General features: G+C 43.5%; 1 protein-coding gene across 1 annotated transcript in view; it reads left to right on the top strand.

Moving 5' to 3' along the window:
- Positions 1-7411: 7411 nt before the first annotated feature.
- creb3l1 (cAMP responsive element binding protein 3-like 1) overlaps positions 7412-24895 on the top strand; it is a gene marked incomplete at both ends in the record, with an annotated part of 30376 nt that continues 12892 nt past the window's right edge. The window contains 4 exons of the mRNA XM_080528987.1: positions 7412-7513; positions 19537-19741; positions 23241-23410; positions 24221-24305. Of these exons, the coding sequence (XP_080385113.1) occupies positions 7412-7513; positions 19537-19741; positions 23241-23410; positions 24221-24305 (562 nt within the window). The remainder of the gene's footprint in view (positions 7514-19536; positions 19742-23240; positions 23411-24220; positions 24306-24895) is intronic.

Below are 24895 nucleotides of genomic sequence, written 5' to 3' on the forward strand. Positions count from 1 at the left end.
CATGGCTGCAGATCATTCGAATCTGATGTGGATTACCAATGTACACATGGGGATTCTCAAGCACATTACACTTGGTGCCCCATAGATTTAGAATTAGAATTTAGAATTTAGAACATAGAATTTGACAGGGTGCTGAATTTCCATGGCATCCAGGTTTATTAATGTAATTGCATGCAAGTACAGTATTAAGATAACACCAGATATAGTATCTAACTTACGCTTGGTTACCAGTAGTGAACACACATTAAATTGATTTAATATCTTCCTTATTACCGGTATTTGATAGTATACACTACACTACACTATCTTCCAGGTGTAGGGCTTAGCTGGAACTGAATATACTGTTCTTCTGATTACCGTAAGACAGGATGACCACATGTTTCAGATATCTGTCTAATCTGTCTAATCTAAACAATAACATAACGTATAACCCTCTACTGAACTATTTGGATCAAAAGCATTATCAAGCAATGTAGTTTTAACACATCGTGAGCTTAGATTATTATAAGGTTCTATCTCTGTTTAGGGGAGTTCAGAGATATTGACCGTCAACGTTTTTACATTCCATTATGTTTTGTGAGATGGAACCTTTGTATTTTATGAATTACTAACTCAAAAATGTCAACATTTTAAAAATAACACCACACAGGCATTAATAACCACCTAATGGATCAGATTATGTAAAAAAAAAATTTTTTTTGACAAAAATGGAGATAGAACCTTATAATTCTAACGTCACGACATTGTACATAAGAGACTTCCACATTAAGAATTGGTCGGTCATGATATAGCAGTGCTCTTTCATTCATTCAGTAAAAAAGGCATCGACCCCCTTTGCACATCAGATGTTGCAATACTGTAACAGGGTAAAAACTCATCAAGGGGAAGTTCAGGGGGGATTTATGGCACATTTCCAGCAGGTCATCATCTGGTGTGGGACGGTGTTTACAACCTTGTAGGGCGGACGTAGGAGCTGTTGAGAGGCTTCAGAGAGGCAGTAAAAAGCCTGAGGTGCTCATTTAAAACAGCGCTAACAGCTAGCTCCTGCCAGGTGTTTGCGTTGCTATGGCACTTTATTTTAACTAGCATTACTAGGGTGAGGGGGAAACCATGGTTACCATAAGTATTTGATGTATGGTGCTGACGAATGCAAGGATTGCACATTTTGAGATGCGAAAATGCTTCTGATAGGGTTGAACGGTGTTCATCTGGGAAACTCAAACACATCGGTCGTTAATTTGTGATGTAGTTGACAAAAGAGTAAAAAATTGCTTTATGAATATACTGTATCCATCCCTTCTGTTTTAAGGCTGACTTCTTTCATCTAGAGGCAGCAAAGATACAGCACATTTCAAGAAGATTTTCACAGAGTGTCTGATCTCTTTGGGTCCTTTGGATTCTTCCACTGTTGCCCCCCTATAGACTACTCTCTCTAATTGACCAGGGATTATGGGTCATCACAGAACTACTCTGAGCCACTTTTGTTCTCAATCAGTGATGACTTCAGCAGACCCCGTTTGGGGAGTAATTTCCAGTTAGCAAAGGGCCTTGCAATTAGAGATAATAAGCTGAGTTTGGAAACAGAGAAGTGTCAACTGCCTTCACCTGCCCCGGTGCCTGCCCCTCCTCATCTCATTGCCCTCCTTGAGAGGGACCACTGGCGGACTCAGGTGGGGGGCAGGGGGGGCGACTGCCCCTCCTGGTGCCCCCACGGTTGAAAAAAAACGTCTGTCTTAAGTGCCCTTTTGAGTGTCAAAAATGCCCTTTTGAGTGGCGAAAATGAGAGGACGTGCCCTATTGGCTGCCCCTCCAATGGTCTAAACTTGACCATGTGCCCCCCCACAGTTGAAAAACGTCACACTAAAGTGCCCTTTTGAGTGGCAAAATTAGAAGATGTGCCCTATTGGCTGCCCTTCCAATGGTCTGAACTTGACCATGTGCACTGATGGGGTCCCATGTTGTGCAGTAGGTGCCCTTTTTTTCTTTTCGCCCCCCCTGCCCTTCAAACAGCCTGAGTCCGCCACTGAGAGGGACACTTGTCTCACTGGCAGAATTTAACAAGGTCACTGCTTTAAACCTCAGCCACCGTTCCTGTTCCTGCCACTGTGTGGACCAGAAGGGTCCCGCAGTCATAAAATAGAATGAAATGATATTAAGTGAGTGGGAGTAGATTACTGATGACTAAGTCTTTCCTCCTGTTCCATGTCAAACTGAGTAAGGTGAGATGGATAAATAAGAGGAAGCAAAAAGTTAATAATGGACTCTGCTTTTGGCCACAGGAGAACAACTGATCAGCTTTCAGAACAAAAAACAACAAAAAAAACACTGAATAAAGGAAATATTGGGAGAAAGCTTACTTGACAATTGAACGCTTAAGAAGGTTACATTGTGGAACATCCATTGGCTTAAGGTTTCATGGCACCTTACACACGCACAAGTCAACACACACATGGGAATTCATGGGATAGTCCTTGTTGACTACATTTCTGTACAAAAGAGAAAGTATCATGTATCGTGTGGTAGGTTGTCCAAACTAGGGCACCTAGTGTAAACAGTCCCTGATGGGGGGGGGGGGGGAGCGAGAGTGAAAATGGTAACACTAGCCGAGGGGATGGACACATTAGTGGTGAGAACGAACCACAAGAACCAGAGTACTATTTCCCATCATAAGGTGGTCTCTTCCCTCCTGAAGTGTAGTTTAAAGACAATGTCATAATGAAACTCTTCATTATTACTGTCCTTGAAAGCCACCAGAGTTAGCCTAAAGTAGTTCCAGTTGGCCTGTGTAATGTTGACACTGTGATTTGCTTGGTTGTGTAATGACAGGCTTAGTGGTCCTTTCAGTAGAGGTGGTAAAATCAGGTAACCAGGTGTCAACCAGGAATCCTGCTCTATGATCAGAGATGGGTCTTTTCACATAGAGTCACCTTAAAAAACAACAACAACAACAACACAGTCCATCCATCCGTCGTTGGAATGATTAAAATGAATGGTATACACTCACCGGGCCACTTTATTAGGTACACCTTTTCGACTGCACGTTAATGCAAATATCTAATCAGCTAATCGTGTGGCAGCAACTCAATGCATTTAGGCATGTAGACGTGGTCAAGACGATCTGCTGAAGCTCAAACCAAGCATGAAAGGGGAAAAAAAGGTGATTTAAGTGACTTTGAACATGGCATGCTTTGTGTTGGTGCCAGACGGGCTGTTTTGAATATTTCAGGAAGTGCTGATGACTGGTCAGAAAAAGAGAGAATATCCAGGGAGCGGCAGTTCTCTGGGTGAAAATGGTGCTTGTGGTGTAATGGTGCGGGGGATATTTCCTTGGTACAAATCTTCAGCAACTGTGTGCTGTTATAATGTCAAAATGGACCAAAATCTCTGAGGAATGTTTCCAGCACCTTGTTCAATCTATGCCACAAAGAGTTAAGGCAGTTTGCTGAAGGCAAAAGAGGGGGTCCAGACCCGGTACTAGCAAGGTATACATAATAAAGTGGCCGGTGATTGTATAGCCTATAGTGTATTGATGCTGCCCATGCACACTGTTACCAAGCAATGTGGCAGGGAGACTGAGAGATGATTTGTCATTGTTTAGGTCTGTCTATGAATTTTACAGTGGTTCCATTTCTCCAGTTGCAGGACATCACTTTATTATTGTTTGAATCCCAGATTGCCCCTTTAACTGCTCCTCCTGAGACATCTTCTGCCCCTCAGCACTGCGTCTCCTAAAGACACCCGCTTTCCCCTCTACTGCGTCCCTAAAAACTTCTATTGCCCCCCCTGTACTATTTCTCTGTTTCTCCAGTGTAAAAAAAAAAGAAAAAAATTGGTTTAGAAGAAGGTGATAGGAGAAGGTTTTTCCTTCTATTAATGGCCCCGGGCCTGAGCTGGATTACTCTTCCTGCTACGAATGGTGGACTGATGATTCACTTGCTTAGTATTCAAATGTATTGATTGTAAGTCGCTTTGGAATAAGGTGTCTGCTAAATGCCAAAAATGTAAATGTAAATGTAAGTGAACCATGAGAGGAAAATAAAGGCCTTCACACTGCCCATCTGTTTGAAGGAGGCCTCAGTCCTCTTGCTGGTCAATTTCAGTATGATGAGGTCTCACGTCCACTTTGATTTCACAGTGCCATCTTTGCATCTTGGGTAATTGCACATTGATTGAGCATGTGACATGTATGGAAAGCCCAGAGGGCCAAGTAGAGTCATGCCAGGATAGGAGAGAGTTGTTCCAATGACAAGTGGGACTGGGAGTGCTTTGCAATCACATCTCTCACATGGGGGAGAGAGATGATCTCAATTGGGTTTGCCTCAGAGAGGTCAGAGTTAATTTGGAGCATTCAACATGAACGTTTCTGGTGGACCGCTTAATGAAAGGAGAGATAGATAGATTGTTTATTAGCCACACGACCAAAGCCAGGGGAATTTGTTCTCGGTAACAGCGTATTAATCTCTGCAGCACACAAATGACAACAACAAGGAAGTGCACAAAGACAAGATTAATGAAAGGAACCAACTGTTCACAAAATCGTCTGAAAGGGACCAAGTGTAAAAATACCCTCAGATCAGCGCCACTCTAGAGGTGTCAGTTGTCAGCCATGATGAATGACTACACATTCAATTAGATTTGAATGAACGCCCAGTGATGATATTGATGATAAAGTCAATGTGTTTTTTTTTATCAAATTTAAATATATTTTTGTGCTCCTTTCCTCTCTTTTCTAAAATGTGAGTTTGTGCACCCTGTTGTAAATGCATTTATTCATAAACATTCAAAATACATATTTTTCCCCTCAAAAGATCTATAAATAAAAATGTGATGGACTGCGATAGATAAATAAACACCACCATAACGATTTTCCCTGCTAAATATGTGATATTTGATCACTATCAAAAGGTTACAACCTATTTTGACTCTTCACCATCACGTGAGCTTAGAATGATAAGGTTCTATCTCCGTTTAGGGTAGTTCAGAGATATTGAGCGTCAAAGTTTTTACATTCCATTATGTTTTGTGAGATGGAACCTTTGTATTTGATTAATTACTAACTCAGTAACTGTCAACATTTTAAAAATAACACCACACAGGCATTAATAGACACCTAATGGATCAGATTAGATCAGAAACTCAATTTTGACAAAGATGGAGATAGAACCTTATAATTCTAACGTCATGATTTAGCAGACGCCTTAACTGTCATGAGTGTGACAGAGTACCTACAGTAAACCTTATAATTCTAACGTCACCATCATCGTCCAGCCTCCCTGAATCAAATCAAACCAAACCGCTTGTCGAAGAGCGGCTGCCTGTGTCTGCTCCTGCTCCTGAAAGTGGATGCATGCATGGGCTCCTCATCCTCAGGCTGTGCTGTTGTGTGTTGAGCCCTGGGTGTTAAGCAGCGACAGCTCGGTTCACCACAGTCGTATATCAGCTCAGACAGGATCCTCTGGCTAGCAGACTCCTCCACCGCCACCGCCGCTCCTCTGCTCATCACTCACGCAGTATATCAAATGAGTTAGTTAGGAGCACACTGCATATCAGGCCAGACGAGGTCACCCTTCATCCAAAACCTCAAAATCCTCACCCCGAACACTTTAGTCCTGATGTCTCTGTTACTCTTGGTTGGACCATGGCCTGATTTAGACTGTCAGTGAGTTACTACCATACATACATACATACAAAAGATAAGGAAGTTAAGTAGCCTTGATGGAATGGAATTGATGGTTCGTAAGCCTAATGGCCCATAGTATCCTCCATACTTTCAAGGCCATCCATAACCTCGCCCCTCCATACCTGTCCGACCTCAACATTCCCACCTGGTCCCTCAGGCCTCCCTGGCCTCCTCCATCAACCTGACCGTCCCCCCAGCCCGGCTCTCCACCATGGGGTTTAGAGCCTTCAGCCGCTCCGCCCCTCACCTCTGGAACCCCCCCCTGAAATCAGGAACATTGATTCAATCTCCACATTCAAAACTCACCTCAAAACTCACTTGTTTACGCAGGCGTATGCCCGTTGTTCCCGTGTCGCTCTGCTGCTAGCTATGTATATACTGTATATTTCTCTGTATTTGAATTTTGTAACTGTTTTTTAAATTTGTTGTACGGCGACCTTGAGTGCCTTGAAAGGCGCCTTATAAAATAAATGTATTATTATTATAGGAGCAGGAGCCTAGCTCCTGTTTCCGTAAGGCGGTGTACAAGTACAGCCCCCTGGACATGACGCTGGTATGTCACAGGGTCTTACCCCCTCCCCAATCCAGCCCTTAATGCTGAGTGCCAAGCAGGGAGGCTACCATCGGGTACCATTTTTATAGTCTTTTGGTATGGCTCGGCCGGGGATGGAACTCACAACCTCCCAATCTCAGGGCAGGACAGTCTAACCACTAAGGCCACTGAGCTGGTATATACAAACGATTATGAAATCATAATACCTATCATCTACCCTTTGAAGACTACACTGCATAGGAGTTTCATTACATATACATTTGACATTTTTGGCATTTAGGTTCTATCTCCGTTTAGGGTGGTTCAGAGATATTGAGCGTCAAAGTTTTTACATTCCATTATGTTCTGTGAGATGGAACCTTTGTATTTTATTAATTACTAACTAAAAAATAACACCACACAGGCATTAATAAACACCTAATCGATCAGATTATGTAAAAAACTAAATTTTTATAGATAGAACCTTATAATTCTAACGTCACGAGACGCCTTAACTGTCATGAGTGTGACAGAGGACCTACAGTAGGCTATCATGCAGTATGTATGCAGTTTGGTTGCCATGACAAAAGGGAGGGACACAAAATGTATGTAATGTGTACATTTTTTAGTTAGTGAGATTACCATATCTAAGATACACACTTGATAGTCCTTCAATTAATTAAGTTAAATACGTTTTTAAGGTGCTTTGCACTTCACATAATAGGCTACAGATTTACTAACTAAAGTAAACCTTTAAACCTAATACCAAATTATCTATGAAAGGAGCTATGAGGAAAACCCAAGTACTACTCCTTTAAAAAAGAACAGAAATGGGCGTGGTTTCACAGCTGAGCGCTAGTGGAGGTGGGCGGGGCTAACATGAATATTAATCAGGTGATTTGTCCCTTAGAGACAGAGCGCAGCTGGATGTCACTGATTTGATTGAACCAGGGAAGGACACCTCGCATCATAACGCATATAACATTATAAAATTGTATCTTAATAATAAGCGTTTATTATAACCCATTGAGTCGGCGGACGACACATAAGGACGTTTTTAGTTGAATAGAAGATAGGCAACATCAAACAGCAACAAAACAGCTGTTGACATTATTTTTAAAAATATTTTTTAAATATTACTTAAATGCTTTAGCATAACGATAAGTTCATAATTGAAGGTAAATATTGTAATTGCACTTATGGACACCATTCTGGACAATTTCGCCCCGGAGAAACTTTTCCCCAATTCCAACCTGTTGGACCTTGAAGATTTGAATGAGGGAGATTTTCTCAACAATGTGGTATGTGGATAATAATTGTGTTTATTTATCTGTTTAATGTTTAATCACAATTGTATCTTTACGCTCGGTATATAAGTATATAGATATAGACAGGCAGACTGACACCGGCTTTTTCTTTAGATCGTAATGTATTATTTATTCATATTCATATCAATGCCTATCAGGAGTATGGCCACTGTATGAATAAATTAAACTGCATATACCCTGTAAATAAGCCATGCACGTCAGAGAGAAGTGTCCGGTTCGTTATATGCATTTATGAAATGAAAGGTAATTATCAGCCGCTGTATAATTTGCTCAGCTGCGGAATTCAGCCTGTCCTCTCTGTCCTCTCCTGCCGGACCTGGGGTAGGCGTGTCACCGTCTGATCCTGGTCCTGCATCCGGCTCGTTCAGAAATATGATTATTGTGAAGGATGTCAAAAGTTGATTGATGTGTAGATGGTTCTCAGCTTTCACTGGATTAATTGCACAATTTGATCACACTTTAAACGTATTAAGCCTTTAGAAAACCTTTATAATGAGACATTTCAGTTGATGTATGAAATATTACTCTTATACCACCTTTTATATAGTTTCACATTTGCTTACTGTAAACAAAACAAAAATCCACTGAGTGTAGGACTATGATTTACTCCCCAACAGGTCGATAAGACATGTGTGTTCATGTCTTGTATGATCGTGTGGTAAATGATCAAAGTGAGCCAATTAGGTCTACCTATTGATTGGGGTGGAAAAATGCATAGTACCCTTGCCATTCAAAACTAAACCACCACTACTGCAAAGAGATACTAGCTCAGTGATGATGGAAAACTGGAGCAGCAACCAATGGGTTTAATCAGGAAGTGTGAGTGTGAGCAATCTGGAAAAGATCCATGTGAGGTGACTCATGCTGTGGAGAGAGTGGTTCATATCTGTAAGTGCTCCCCAGGACTGGGTCAGCGTCTCATCTGCAGAGACCCCAAAGACAGAGGCTAGACATTTACACTGCATAAGGTGCTACACAGACACACACAGAGTCAGCGTCATGTTCCACAGATGGTACTCCTCGCACTGAATCAGCACATCATCAGCTCAATGACTCATGTTGTTAAGACATTTTGCTGCTCATGAGGGTTGTCCACATAATGGGTGGGCGGGGGGTGCGGGGGGGGGGTTTGATAGACGTATAATGGACCCAGAGGTTCTGCTAAGTTTATGAAGGGCTGTTGCAAAACCAGGGGCCCTGGAACCTCAATGACTTGATTGTGGTGGTTTAGCTGCTTTCTGAAGGAAACGACCGACCGGAGGGTGGAGGGTGGAGGGTGGAGGGGACCCGTCTGTCTTCAGTGTGTGAATAAGCTGAAACTGCTGCTGCTGCTGTTGCTGTTGACTGCAGTCTCAGAGCTGTGTTGGAGTGAATGAGGGTCTGTGTGTGTGTCGGCCAGGGCACCCCTCGACAGGCAGCCGCTACTTCCCCTCGTGCGGCCCTCTGTCGAAGCCCCTATGTGAGCTGTGGTGATGAGACTCAGGCTGGGGCCCCTTAGTCAAAGAGCCCTTGTATGTCTTAGACACGAGGGGGAAGGTCGCAATTTAAAACTAGGCACACTGACAACCTTTGGTGGAGGGGGGGGCGGGGGGGTGGGCGGGTACTAGGTAATGTTTGTTCAACTGGTTATTATGGGGGATATAAATATAGGTGGGTCATTTAAGGATTTCAACTGTTTAAGTTACTGTGTGCTACTTTTTTATTTTTATTTATAGCCTTGGAATTCCATGCTTGCCATGGTGTTTTGTGTGCTGCCTTTTGATGGTCTTCCTGCTAAGCCACTTAAACTCCCTGCGTTTAATGTAATTGCATGGGTGGGTAAATCAGATAAGCTACAGGCTATTGTGTAGGTAGTTTTTCAGACTAAAGAAAGTGTGGCTGGATTATCTGTGGTGCCTGCTGCATCATTACAAACACTTGTGAAATGACAGAATCTAAGACAGTATTCAATGGAAACACCAGTGTTCAGGGTACCGAATTCCGACCAGAATTCCGACTTGAATTGAATGACATACATTTTCTCATATATACCAAGGACAGCAAACAGCTTAAAGTGTAAACATGCAAAAAAAAGAGTCACTGCAATGGATGTACATAATGCCTGTGCATGCGCGCGTGCCCGTGCCTGTGTGTGTGCATGTGCGTGCCCGTGCATGTGCATGTGTATGTTGCGATGTTGATCGCAGCTGGGAGGTGATAGCCAGGCCAACACTTGGTCCTAGACTAGCTATGGATGTGCGCTCACAGGTGATGGAGGAGCGCGACTGGGCATGTCAGGAACTTCAGCAAGTCAGGGCCTCACTGCTGCTTAGAGACACACTAATGTAGGGTAGGGTGGGGGTAGAGAGAGGAGCTTCTGGCATTGAGGTGTGTGGAGGGGGGGACTTACATTCCTTCCCCCTAGGTTTATTCAGGGACTCGTAGCTTCTGGCGTCTTTTTTTACTGTTGTTGGATCCACTCCATGTGGGGATAATTTCTGAAACTGGCAGACCCAACTGCATGTATGTCTACCCAGAGTCCTTTACAATTACTTACGCTCTCTGTCACTTATCTTTAATTCACTTGTCAGCTGATGGGTGAAGACCTTAGACAAACCTCCACTTGTCAAGACGGACAACTAAAGTGATTCGGCAACATAACTCGTGCAGGAGAGGGAGGCAAAGGTTGATTAATACTAATGTTGTGTGCCTAGTGTATGATTGAGCGCGCACTCTCTAAATCTAAACCCGATGCCTCCGTTTGACATAAGCTCTTCACTCCATTCCAGTATTATTACTCCACGACTGTAGAGTAATGAGGATTCAGGGTCTATGCCCATTGTAGTCTTTGGCTCCCAATGGACCCATAGTCGCATGCTCTCTAGGCTCTTACAGCTAGACTCTGCTGCTGTGCTCTTGAAGATAAATCCGAGCCTGATGCTGCTAACTTTTGAGAGGTTTTCAAGATGCAGCAGAATATCCTGGCAGACAGCTAACCTTATACCCACCCCATACATACGCAAAAATGCTGCTGTATGTATCCCATGCAATGTTCTACACTGTCTGTCACGGAAAGCTCAATACGGAATATGACGCACAATAATGCCTAGTGAAAGGTCAACTATTTAAGGTGTTATTATCACTCCCACACACCCTCTCCTTCACCTGCTACTCTGAGGAGAATAGGGAAGGTGCGGTGGTGCCCTGCAGACACAAACACACACACACACACACGCACACACACACACACACACACACACACACACACACACACACACACACACACACACTCCTCGTTGAATTGTTAACGCTGGGGAATGCTTGTCATACTTGTTTTGACAGATGTCTTTTTTTTTCATTGATATTAGCTCTAAGAGGTTTAAATACCAAGGCCTGGAAAATTAAATGTGGATCTTAACAAGCGTGTGCAGAAATTAGGTATTTACTGCAGTACCAACATTTATATTATGGGACCTCTTGGAAATTGTATTAGGTTTGGTTTTAAATGCGTTAATTAAACTCGCGGTCCTGGTGTGCTTTTTCTCAAGAATAATATAGCTAGGCCTAGGTCATAGGAGTGATATTGCTGTATATATATATTTTTTTTACATTTTAACCATTTAGCAGCCTTATCTATTTACTTCATATCCGTTCCCCTCACCCACTATTATATACCCATCACTTCCTTGAAAGTATCAGTTTGTTTTAAAGATGATACAGCCTATTGTAGCTAAAGTGTCCCACCCATCCCCCCCCAAGCCAACACGGAGTCATGTATCTGTTGCATTGTATCAATCTGTTGTTGGTTGTTCTCACAGTGGTATGACATTCCAGGTCACCTTACCAATGTTTATCTTGTTGTTGTTTCCCGTTTGTTTAGCTTACAGAACTAGCTTACATGCAGGCGTCACTGATTGGCCAAAGGCCCTTCTTAATCTGCAATGTCTGCAACAATCGAAGTGTCCAGAGACAACAATATTTCTTCATCTGTATTTCTTTATAAGAGGCTGGTGGGCAGTTTTTTTTTCCTGAGTCTGTAAAACTGTTCCTACAGTTGTGTGTTCAACTGTATGAACAGAAGAAGCCAGGCGTAATCTGGAACACATTGTTAGGATGGAGCTTGAATTTCAGGGTGAGGCTGGGAGCAAACCAAACAGGGACAGTGCATGTCTCGATGTCATACATTGTAGCAGTTTGACTGGCTTTACCTTTCAGGCAAAACCTGTTGGGAGTCCGCATTCCATGTATTATACAATGAGGCTAATTAGCATTTACCGGTACCTCTTTTATTGTCGTGCCAAGGTATCCCTCTGCAATGCATATCTCATAGTTTAAGAAGGACAAGGCATGGCTGGGTTGTTATTACTTTTGGTTTGACTGATATTATGAAGATAGAAGATACTCTAGAACCCAACGGTTGGGTATCTCTTCCCTAACCCTTTCCCACTGCGCTTATCTCAGGCCTTGAGTCAACATGGAGGACTGGTGTTAACTTTTTCCGGAACAAGGCTGTAGATTTCTTCAATAGGTTCCAATGTCAACACTATTCGGTCACTATCCACTTTCTAGGTTGTCCAAGAAGATACAGTTTGTTTGAAGTATACATGTCATTAATGGACTCAATACATAGAAGCACAACAGGTAGTAAAAGAAATGGCAACCGTAAGCTTTAGTCCAGTTTTATACCTCAACCAAGTCTTGTGTCTTGGGAGTCAATGGGGAAATAAGACCAAGACGAGTAGTCGGTGAGCAAAGCACGATGCCTCCTCACACACTGGGGATAAAAAGTGAGAGAGGACGGTTGTAAGATTGAAAACTTGAGAGGTGATTTAAAGAGGCTTTATCTGGAGCCCACTTGTTGCCCACAGACACCATTTTTAAGTCCCAACTCCAGAACTCCAGAACTCTGGAGTCTGCTCCTTCACAGAGAAGGTAGACTACCCCCACTCTCAACACTCTCAATACTCTTTGCCCTCCCTCCCTCTCCTGTACTCTCTAAAGGAGAGACTCTTTAAATGGCCTCAAGGGTCAGGAAAACTAGTGCCTGTGACACACAGAAGCCTGTCTCCAGTGGTTGTGGTTTCCAACCCCCTCTGCTTGCTAAAGAAAGAATCTGCACTGGAATTAGGAAACCAGGGCTTTCCACTGAGGGAGACTGAGGGGGATGGGAGCCTGGGAGCTTACGCCTCAAGCCTAAGCTATACTTTTCGGGTTCTCGCCGATGCTCATACAATGGGATGGATTGAACAAGTTGACAGAGGGTGAAGAACCAGGATATAGAACTTGCTCTTCCGTTTACTAGATGAGTTAATCATTTATCGGAAGTTGTGCATACTGAAAGCTGCCATTCGGAAGAAGTTTCGGAAGAGCAGATGTGACAAGTGAACATTGAAAGCAGTGAAACTTACTTCTTTATGATCTGTACAGAAGGATGCGCATAGTGTACGGAGCATAGGCCTAGTACTTGCGTGTGCATATTCTGTCCCATACACACACACAGAGATCGTGATGATTGATGACAGTCGCAGATTGACATCACAACACAATGACAGATTGTGTAGGACATGTTTTTCTTTGTAATTCACCCTACTTTTCTAAAGCGTTCCGCCCTGGATAGTAAATAATGTAAATGGATGAGCATCAGAAGATGTGGAGTGTGGCCAATGTTCCCCTCAGCCCCCTCAGGACATCAGGTGCACACTAGCGTTGTCTGTCAGTTGTAACCGATCGCAGGTTTGTGCCAAAGAGCCACATCAGACTCATCTTCCAGCATCTGGACAAATTTGGTAGCCAGCAAAGCAGCAATGTGACAAGTGAGTACTTGTGACCCAGCCTTTCAAAGCTGCAGATGTGAGGGTTTCTCTAGGAGTCCAAGGGAGTTTGTTTGCTCCTCAGCACACACTGAAGACGTTTACAGTGTAAGGTCAGAGATAGGTTGGAGATGTCGAAGCGAATTAGTATTAGTTGTGAATTGTTTGCGAATTGTTTGTCTATCTCTATCATCACGTAGATGTCGGCTACCATTGTTAATAGCTTTCGGTGTCCTTTCATTGGATCAGTGGTGTCATTCCCAAAACCACATCTCCACTTCATAAAAACCCCTTTTATTGGAATCCAATTCTGTTGAATTGCAGTTGCGTTTCACAATTCCCTTATTTTCATTGTGCCTGACAGTTTGGCCTTTGGTTATTCCAAAAACCTACCACATAATGTGCTCCTCCTTTTCTTTCTCTCAACACACTGCACCGAGGGTGAATCTCCACAGAGTTAGTGACATTCAAGCTGCATAACAGTCATTCCAGCAGATTCTTGGGCCCAGCAGTTTTTCTTTCTTTCTTTGCATCATATCCAAAACCGTTATTGGCCAATTTATGTTTCCTATTACAAACGCACATTTTCTCCTCTGTTGGACCGTTGCTCCATGCGAACCTTGCACTCCTGGTTTTCCCCTCTGCAAGTGCTTGGCTCATTTGCATGCTCTGCTGTGATTGGCCACAGGGCTGACAGAAGGAATGCTGAGAAGCTCTTTGGTATTACTGAGCTGCAGCTTAAGCATGGTGTTTACTATTTTTCTGCAGCTTATTTTTTCTTTCCTAGAAAACTGTTTCTTTTCAACAAATGTATTCAGAGATGCTGAATGAGTTATGGTTGGATTAATGTCCCCTTTTTTATTAATGTCTCACATTGTTTTAGGCCTGGAGAGAGCAAAAATACTTTGTTTGAATATGTCTACTAGTAATATGTCTAATAGGCTGGGAGCAACTTCCATCTCCTATTTGACCAAAGCTCTGAATGCTTAACAAGAAGAGAGTAGTGGATGTATTCAGTGTAGTAGAAGGTTTCAGATAGAAATAGCAAAAGTAACATTCCACTCTTCAGAACAAGCCCCCTGGTCAAACAAAAAAACTTTCCTTGTGTACTTTCACAATTCAATACGCTTAGCCATTCTGTAGATTGTCCCCTGTGCGTAGGACATGTTTCTTAATCCTCTCCTCTAATGTCCCTCTAACGTCACACCTAATGCTATTATATTTTGCATATTGTCAAAGGTTGCACTGTTCAACTGACAACGTCTGCTAATTGTCCGGCAAACGAGGGTGATGGGAAAGTTGCTCCAAGTTGCTAATTTTAAAACGACTCTACGGTTCCCTTGCGGTAGTGGGTCTATCTTTCTCCTTCTCTCCATCGTACAGTGATTTTAATGAGAGGGCTTCCTGAGTGAGTAGCACCCTGCTGCCCCTCCCCCTCCGAGGGACTTCCTGACTGCTCCAGACCTGCACCATCTGCCCCAGCTGCAGAGGTGGGCCGCCAGGACCCTGTGAAAACATCTGGCAAAGTGAAAAGGGGTCTGTTGTTCTCCCTCCCCCCAAGACCAAGAAGATAGGACTCCCCCAAAAGCAAGGTGTTCATCTTCTAAAGCAAGGCTTTCCTAAAGCAAGGAGTTCATCTTCTAAAGCAAGGCTTTCCTAAAGCAAGGTGTTCATCTTCTAAACTAAAGCAAGGCTTTCCTAAAGCAAGGTGTTCTTCTAAAGCAAGGCTTTCCTAAAGCAAGGTGTTCATCTTCTAAAGCAAGGCTTTCCTAAAGCAAGGTGTTCATCTTCTAAAGCAAGGCACATCTAGTTTTGACATCTGTAATTAGTGTCTGCTATCATCACCTGTAAAATTACATATATATATATATATATAGTAAAGACTGGCAAGAACAAATTTCAGTGTTGGGGGTTAAGCACCTTGGGCCAATTGTTTTTCCTAGTTGGGAAAAGATTCCTGCTAACATCTTATTCACACAACGAAAGAATTCCCCTTCAGCTAGTTTGCTTTGAGATGACTGTGGTTTTAGCACTCTCTCCCTCCTGGTATTGAAACATATTATTTTATGTCTAATAAGTTTGCCGATCTGTCTGTTCCTCAAAGAGCCGAGCTTGTAAATAGTCCTGCCTCATTGTGCATTGAAGTACCATCCATCCTCGTATGCCCTGGAAAACTTCAAAGCGTGCATTTTGGCACCCTAGCCACAACATAATTAGCACTGTGGATAAATGTTTCATACAAGAAGCAACTCCCAAAGAAACTGTGATCTTGTCACTTTTCCTGCTTACAGTTCTTGCCAACAGTCATCAAAGTGATTCCACCCAAAAAAACGTCGATGAAAAAATGTGATGTTATTATCAAATGGAGTTTATTTTTTATTTTTTTTACTCCATCCAAAATATGACCCACATTCGGTAGATTGGGGCCTCTTTAAAAGACTATTCAAGTGCTGCTGCTTGGAAAAGAAAAGGCCTCTCTGTCTGCCTGTCTGAAATTCCAGGAGCAGGTCTCTAGAGCGCTGAGTAGAAGGCCATATGTGCAACTTCACTGGGCTTGCATCAGCAAGTGTTACGTCACCGCCCTTCACATAGCAGACTGAACCTGAGCGTGAACTGACTCAAGAGGAAGAAAGCCTTTAGTGCTCCGGCATGAGACCATGTGCACCAGTAATCGGCGGACCTTCGAAAAATGAAAATGGGAAATCTGGCAGTGACCCCGATTCGACGAGGCCTGCAGCCTGCGAAACCACAATCATTTATCTATGTGTATATATACACGGTTTAACTCTGTTTGTCATATGGTTGCCACGATGGCCTCTCGCCCCTCCTCTGGTTGTCAAACCGTATCACTTAGTTCAGCGTGGGATTATCTCGGTGCGAGAGCACATCCGCCATGCACAAGCACACAACAGGAACCTCCTGTTGGAGATGAAAGAGGGCCTGGGTGCGACTGTTTATCCTGTTCTGCTGCTGACGGCAATGGTGGCGTTGCGTCTATAAATAAAGCTGGATCACCCAGTGGAGTTCCCGATCTTGCTTTATGCACACATCTACTCCCTGTCAGCTGTCAGCTGGCTGTCACACTCCTGTTAAATGTCTCCAAACGAATGGAGACATAATCCAAAGTTAGGAGCAAATATAAGAGAGTGAATCTCCCTCACATTTCATTCATTTTGTAAAGTGAATGTATACTATATGTGTTTAATGTACAGTGCCGTACTGACTGGAATTAAATAATGACAACATGAGCACTTTCATCCCAAACATAATGAGCTCACACGATTACCAAATTCAAAGTGTTTGTTGTCTTGACGACGGTGTGGCCTTCTGTGGGGACACACAGATGGAAAGTGCTTGATCTACGTTGGTTTTGATGTGAAAAGATGCTGTGTTTAGGTGTGAGACAGGCTCAGCACATGCAGAGGATATGGGGTGTATCAGGTGCTGTGGGCACTCCAAGTCCATTCAGATAGACAGCTGCTCAGCTCTCAAGACAACAAACAGTGTAATCGGTTGTGATTCATTCGCATCTCTTTTGTAGAGAGATGGATACATGGTGGGTCTGGAATTGACTACAGAGCGATTGAACTTTCAAACCAATCTACTCCAATCCAATATCTACAGTTTCCCTCAGATCTCATTATCTCATTAACGCTGCAGGTATCTGCTTGTCTGTAACAGAAATATCATTCGACGCTCCCCATGAGGTCCCATAGAGGCTGTTCACTCCACATAGTACTGCTGTTCACTCCACAGCAGTACTGCTGCTCCAACGTGGTGCGAAAGGGTTTCCAAGGATACATTTATCAACCAAATAATACGACTGGAAATCAGGCTTCCTCTCATTACTTTTTACTGATGTAAAATGTATTTAACCTTTATTTTAGCATGGCACAATAATACATAATACACATACAACATTACAACATAATAAAACACAATCAAGAAAAAACTGATTTTTCAATAAAGCGAAACAAAACTCGAAACTACCCTTGTGACACCAGAACAGCCGACTGAAATGAGATTAGATTGTTCCAGAAGGGAGGTGCACCACAACTCGTGACGTTAGAATTATAAGGTTCTATCTCGATTTTTTTCAAAATTGAGTTTTTTTTACATAATCTGATCCATTAGGTGTTTATTAATGCCTGTGTGGTGTTATTTTAAAAATGTAGACATTTTTGAGTTAGTAATTCATAAAATACAAAGGTTCCATCTCACAAAACATATGGAATGTAAACACTTTGACGCTCAATATCTCTGAACTGCCCTAAACGGAGATTCTAGAACCTTATCATTCTAAACGGAGATAGAACCTTCTCATTCTAAACGGAGATAGAACCTTCTCATTCTAAACGGAGATAGAACCTTATCATTCTAAACGGAGATAGAACCTTATCATTCTAAGCTCACGAACTAAAAGCGGATTTACACAATTCGGTGGAGACCCGCGAGGAACCTCGAGTTACAACAACTCTGAGAACTGAGTTGGGTCATTTGATGTTTTATGAATGTTTCAATAATGAGGTTAGGTAACCTGGGAGTTTATTGCAGGAAGACTTTATACACAAAGAGGGAGGAATGGGATGAGATCTGTGGGACTTGATGATGATGATGATGCAGGAATATTTACAAGTTTGGCTCTTTTATGAACAAGGTCCAGCCAAGTTTCTGATAAAGTATGCAATGATGAGTATTAAAAACAAACAACGCAAAGGGCGCAATAGTAGATGGCATCCAAAGGTTTAAGAGTAGTGGCTGCTGTTGCAGTTTGGTAGATAACATAACCATAATCAAGCACACATGAAAGTTCTTCTTGCTCAATCCGGCGTCTGCAGTTCAGGGAAAGGCAAGATCTATTCCTATTCCTATAAAAGAATCCCCACCTTAAATCTTATCTTTTTACCAAGCTCCTCCTCTGTATGTTTTCTTAACGTCTTCTTAAGTGTTCGTCAAACCGAATGCCCAGATATTCATAAGCGGGGGCATGCTCAACGGGTGTGCCACCACCTGTGCATAAATCAGATACATTTTTCTGTGATTTGGTCAATAATATATTTAGTTTGGCTGAGGTTTGTACTTTGTAGAAGTACTAAACCTCAGCCAAACAAATGCTCTCTGCAGGATAGTGAATCCTGACCCTAGCCTGGCTATTTGTGATGGTAATAGCATGAACAACAGTGTCATCGGCATGTAGATGCAGGTTATCACCTGTAATTATTTACAGGTAATCCAATAATGTTCATGTAAATAGTAAAAAGAACCGGACCAAGTATTGATCCTTGTGGGACATTCTTTGTTATGTCCAGAAAACCTGATTTAACCCCATCAGTTAAGACACACTGCACCCTGCATCCGTTAAATAATTTTAAACCATCTACCGGTACATGAATCCTGATCCAGGCCTATTTCAGACAACCTGTGAGTGAGTAGGTTAGGTGGAGATCGACCGTATCAAAATGCCTGGGAGAGATCTATAAATAAGGGTTAGCAGCACAATGTTCTTTTTTCTGATCTAGACAGTTTATCTCATCATCTAAGACAAGTGTAACCTCACAGCTGAGACTGGCCTATGACCAGGTCTAAATCCAGATTGGTGCATGTTGACTCCGTAATCCGAGGGGGCCAAAAAAAAGAGAAGCTTATCTCTCTAATAGCTCCTTCTTCTCTCCTCCATTGATTTTTATATCCCCTTGTCCATATAACGACTGATTTAATATCTCCAGAGCATAGCATGTGTCACCACTGGGAGAACAGGGGCCAAGCCTGTTGGCTGTTATTAATTAGAGCTTGTTATGTTGGTACTGACATGCTGTTAGTGGTACTGTGTGTTATTGGCAGCCATCAGACATACCTGGTGAAAGAGCAGATGTAGCCAGCCCATTTTTTTACAGGTGGGTGAAGTTGAATACAGGTGTTATCTTCAGGCAGTGATAGGGGGGGCCAGGGGGGGACGGGGGGGGCGGGGGGTTAAGAGAGCAGAACTGATCCAGTGCATATAATGAATCGTTGTCTTGCCAAGGTTAGTGGAAAAACTGATGCAACGCATCGGACTAGTGCATTTAAAGATTCTATAAAGAATGACTCATGCTTTTATGGCAGATGTGTGTGTTATGTATATTGTATTGTTATACCGTGTATAAGTACTCTTTATTAGGCTAGTCTTCTCAAATCTTATGGGCGTTTTGTGATGTTTGTGTCTCGCAGCACTTCTCGGAGCAGATGGAGGACTTCAACAACGAGCTCTTCAGCAGCTTCTTCGATGACCACCTGCTGGTGGACAGGAACCCTCTACTGGACATGGAGCTGGACCCCCCCAACCCCGACATCCAGCAGGACCACAGCTACTCACTGAGCGGAGACTCCGCCCCCCAGAGCCCCTCCATGTCAATCAAGATGGATGAGGAAGCAGGTCAGATGACACTCCTTCTTCTTCTTCTTCTTCTTCTTCTTCTTCTTCTTCTTCTACTCTCTTCTTCTTCTTCTTCTACTCTCTTCTTCTTCTTCTACTCTCTTCTTCTTCTTCTTCTACTCTCTTCTTCTTCTTCTACTCTCTTCTTCTTCTTCTTCTTCTCCTTCTCCTTCTTCTCCTTCTTCTTCTTCTACTCTCTTCTTCTTCTTCTTCTTCTTCTTCTCTCTTCTTCTTCTTCTTCTTCTACTCTCTTCTTCTTCTTCTTCTTCTACTCTCTTCTTCTTCTTCTTCTACTACTCTCTTCTTCTTCTTCTTCTCCTTCTCCTTCTCCTTCTTCTCCTTCTTCTTCTTCTTCTTCTTCTACTCTCTTCTTCTTCTTCTTCTACTCTCTTCTTCTTCTTCTTCTACTCTCTTCTTCTTCTTCTTCTCCATCTCATTTATTATACTCAATAAAAGCACCATTTCCAAACAGGAAAATGGGAACTGAGGTGCAGACTAGTCCTTTTCCTTGAACCATTTTCCTTGATAATTACACTATGAATTAAGACAAGTATACAATGTTTAAGACACAGTTAAGACAGTTAAAACAAAAACAGTTTGGTTATATTTTTTACTACCGAAACTAAATAGTATAGCTATCAACAGGGGCACAGGGTCTTGAGTTAGATGAAGGCAGCATCCATTCTGCATCAGTGTGTGTCCGTAGACTATCTACTATCTATCTACTACTATCTAGACTACCTATCAGACGTAAAACTAAATAGTATAGCTATCAACAGGGGCACCGGGTCTTGAGTTAGACGATGGCAGCATCCATCCTGCATCGCCGTGCGTCCGTAGACTAGCCCTAGCGGACGTAGTTCCCGTTCTCTCAGCGTTCTCCTCTCCTGCCCTATCTCCTGACGCTCCCGTGCCGCACAGAGAACCCATCCAAGGAGCTGCTGCTCGCTGAGCTCACACTCAGCACACTCCCAGCCAAGCCCTGCCTACCCTGGAGGAATCGAGGAAGCAAAGTCAGGGGATTCCAGGCAGTCGGCCAACACACACTTACACACACACACACACACACACACTTACACACACACACACACACACACACACACACACACACACACACACACACACACACACACACACACTGAACCACACACACACAAACACACGCTCTGACAAGCCATGTGGCTTCTGCAGCCCTTGCAATGACTCCAAGCTGCAAATGTTTCTCCTTTATTTCCCTTGTGCTTTGGGCCAGGGAAAAAGAGAGAGCCATCAGTAAAAAAAAAAAGAGAAAAAAAAGAGGATCTGGTTTCCAACTCAGATGGACAGCGGAATGAAAATAAGCCTACGGGAGAGCCAGGCTTGGTTGTTGGTTAAAAAGTGACTTGGCTCTCGGTGAAGGGGTTGCGTCACACAGTTTGACTCAAGGTTTTGGGGCAGACCGAATGCATAAACCTTGGCCTCCGCAAGCGTGTAAAAAAAAAAAAAAGAAACTCTCAAGTCTCACACATATGGAACATTAAATGGCTGGCCGCAGAAATCGTACGGAGCTCTTCCAGATATGATGTATGATGGAACAATGCATGCAACAGTCTAATGAAAATAGATTTTATTCGATTTCGGCGGCCACACACACATTCTTTCCGTCCCCCGAACGCCGATAGGATTGTGTCTTCTTATGTGCTGTTCTAACGCACGTGTGTCTGCATGGGGAGTGCATGAGGGTCGCATTCAGTCGAGTTCAGGCCGTTATCTGTTCACACAGCAGAAAAAGGCAAAAACCAGAGAGCACCAGCCAATGAAACGAGGTACAGTACAGAGGTGATGCCTCCTCCCCTCCCCTCCCCTCCCTCCATCGCTCCTTCAATCTAAAAGCCTATTGTTAAAAAGTTTGGCTGTTAAAACAGGGTCCTAGCTGCTTTACTGCCCTCCTCCCTAGGTGTAATATGGAGATCAAACTGACGGTCCCTACTGAGAGGCAGCCTAATGAGCCTATACCCCCCCCCCCCCCCTCCCACCCCCACCCCCATATCCCGGTCTTACCTAACTCCGGTACTGGGAGAAGGGAAGAGGGGGGGGTCCCCACTAACTATTACTGACCTGACTGTAAACTTCAAAGACAACACTGAGAGTCCCTCAGGCCAGGGTACTATGACGCACAGCCTGATGGGTAACGGGCGAGCTACAGGCATGGCCATGGCATCCCCTGTGTTATTTAGTGTCATGTTAACCTGACCAGAGCAGCCATACTGCTCATTTTAATTCGCCTTCATCTTTTTCGTGGTGACATGTCAAGTTTACGATGAGTTTCAGCTGTATGTGTTATTCTCAAATGAATGGGGAAAGTTGGCAGCCAACTAGAAGTTATAGTATTTAGACAATGAATATGTTCCCCGTTCCCCCCCCCCCACACACTCCATTCTTTTGGGATTGAGACATACAGCTGTGAGCAGTGATACACAACAGATGAAGTGGTAATTTGCCGTGCAACAACCGATATTTCACCTCACATCATCTTTTTTAGTCTGTAACATCTTTGTTAAAGACGGAGGCCAAATCAACTCGGTTGAACTCAGACGAATTTAAGATGTTTGGCAACGTTGCCGATTACAGTACAGTAAGTGAAGACTCTCTGACGCCCCTTTGGGGTCTCCCCCCTGTCAGGTGAAGTCTGTGGACATAAAACCCCAGTGGGGGGGAGGGATTTACACCCTACCCGTAATCAGCCCCCCGCCTCTCCCTTTCCCCTCCTCGCCGTGGGACCCCCGCCCACACCCCAACCTGTCTTCTGTTAAGCAGCCCGACTTGAAAGGCTGCCTACTACCTTTTTATAAGCCTCTGTAATGTTTTATCGATCCTATCGGGGGTGCCAGCTAAACAAATGAGGGAAAAAGCAAGCCCACTAACGAGGAACCCCCCTGGTCGCGGAGGGCTTTTTACTCCTGACTTTGAAACAGCAGGACAGCTCCTCTTCAGGTAGAGAGGCTGTGTAATCTTTTGCCCCTCTTATTGCTCGCCTTCCTCTGTGTAGGTTATTAACGGTGGCAGAAACTCATTTTGGAGGTAGAAAGAGAGAGAGAGAGAGGAGGAGGGAGAGATTGTCTCGACCTGGCTTGAGTTCCTGGCTTTATTTCTCCGTCGGGGGCAAGGTCAGCTGCTTCACGTTAGCCGGGAGTCGTAAATAGGATCTGGTCCTGGAGATGTGCGTCACACCTGCTGTTTTAATACGGACCCGCCTCTCCTGCAGAACCTTGCCCACCTTCACTACACTAGCATCCCAAACCTTTCAAAGTCTTTTAAATACTGTATACAGGAAGCTCCTCTAGGATTGAAAGGGGGAACCATCATGACCCACGTGTACTAACTAACTATCTAATTGTCTAGTTATGTAATGACATAGTGTTTAGCGTGTTTGTTTGTTTTTCTGTCTTTCTGTCTGTTCTCTCTGGTCATACCGTCTGATTTGGTTTAACCTGTCTTTTTCTTTCTTCCTCCTCCTCAGAGTTTGAAGGAATGTGGAGTTTCAGCCAGGACCTGACGGCCATCCTGGTAAAGCAGGAGCCTGACCAGCAGACCGAGCCCTCCCCCTCCTCGGCCTCCTCCTCCGCCATCCCAGCCTCCCAGCCTCTCAGCCTCGCCCCGCCACCCCACAGGAGCGCAGCAGTCGACACAGTAAGAGACAACAGCAGCAGCCAGGAGATCTTACACCATCATCACTATGAGAATAGTAGGATTCGCTGCTTGTGTAGCCAAGATGATTTGATAGTATGATTTGATGCTTGCACAGTTGCACAACAGATGAAGGAGTTTGGTTGTTCTATCCTTTTAACCCACAACGGTTAAAAGTCTCTCCGGATTTGGTCTAACAGTGTTCAAAGTGTTTGAAACCAACTTTGGTGTTTGGAATTTGGTGTCCAATTCCTCGCTGGAACAACAAAGTTTAAAATCACACTTAAAATCAGGAAGATTTGGTTTGTATCGGCCTAAAAATCAATCTTAAGGAACCATTCACACAGTGCACCCCTGCAGGACCAACACTGCTGAACGATGCGTCTGCGTCCGTCGGTGTAATTTATGGTTTTCTGGGCTTAAATTCAAATGTAAGTTCCCAGCTTACAGCAGTTATATGTTGGGTCTCTTGACTCAAAAACTCAACAAGATGTTTACCGTCTGATATTATTTTGTGAAGCTGTTTTCTCCTGTTTTAACCTTATAAAGCCAGTCTGGCTCAAGGGCACGCTGGATCCCCCCCAAGAGAGATGGATTGCCCCCTTTGTTCAGTAATATAAATAGTTTTGAACCGTCCTCAGCTGTGTTTACTGTCTGAGACACTTGGAAAAGGCCTCGTCCTGTACAAACACCAGACGCCTCGGCCTTCCCTAAATCGATGGATGTTTTCGGAAAAGCTTACGAATTATGTACACCCTGGTAGGAACGTATTGTTGATTTCTCTGTTTGTTTTCTTGCTGTTGCTATTTTTAGGGTTCCAAAGATCTGAGCCTGAACCCCATGCCTGCGATCAAAGATGAACCAAGAGAGGTCAACCAGTTCCTCAACATCCCTACAGGTGGGCATTAACACCAGCTAGTCATTAACACTCATCCTCCTGTCATTATATTACCACTAACTAATCCACATAATCAAGAATACAGAAACGGTTTTCATTTATATTGAAAATATGACTTGAATAGCCCGTGCTAACATTGATTATTAGATCATTCAGATGTCTCTGTTTCGTCCCAGACTAAAAGTAAAAAACCTCTCATTCATTCATTCATTCATTCATTCATGATAGGTAAAGGTTGTATGTAGCGGTGTGGATCACAGGTGGTTATCTGTTGATTCTAGCGTTTACTGTTGGATTATTTACACTTGGGCAGAGACACTCAACATGCAGCATGCGTCATGGTGACTCACTATTTTCCTAATCGCACACCACCTGTGACCGCTCTTCCAAGCAGCGGTTTGCATCCCCTCTCTCTCTCTCTCTCTCTCCGTCTCTCTCTGTCTCTCTGTCTCTCTCTCTCTCTCTGTCTCTCTCTGTCTCTCTCTGTCTCTCTCTCTCTCTGTCTCTCTGTCTCTCTCTGTCTCTCTCTCTGTCTCTCTCTCTCTCTGTCTCTCTCTCTCTCTCTCTGTCTCTCTCTGTCTCTCTCTCTC

Source organism: Nansenia antarctica, assembly GCF_963989245.1.
Source record: "Nansenia antarctica genome assembly, chromosome: 4".
Taxonomy (NCBI): Eukaryota; Metazoa; Chordata; class Actinopteri; order Argentiniformes; family Microstomatidae; genus Nansenia; species Nansenia antarctica.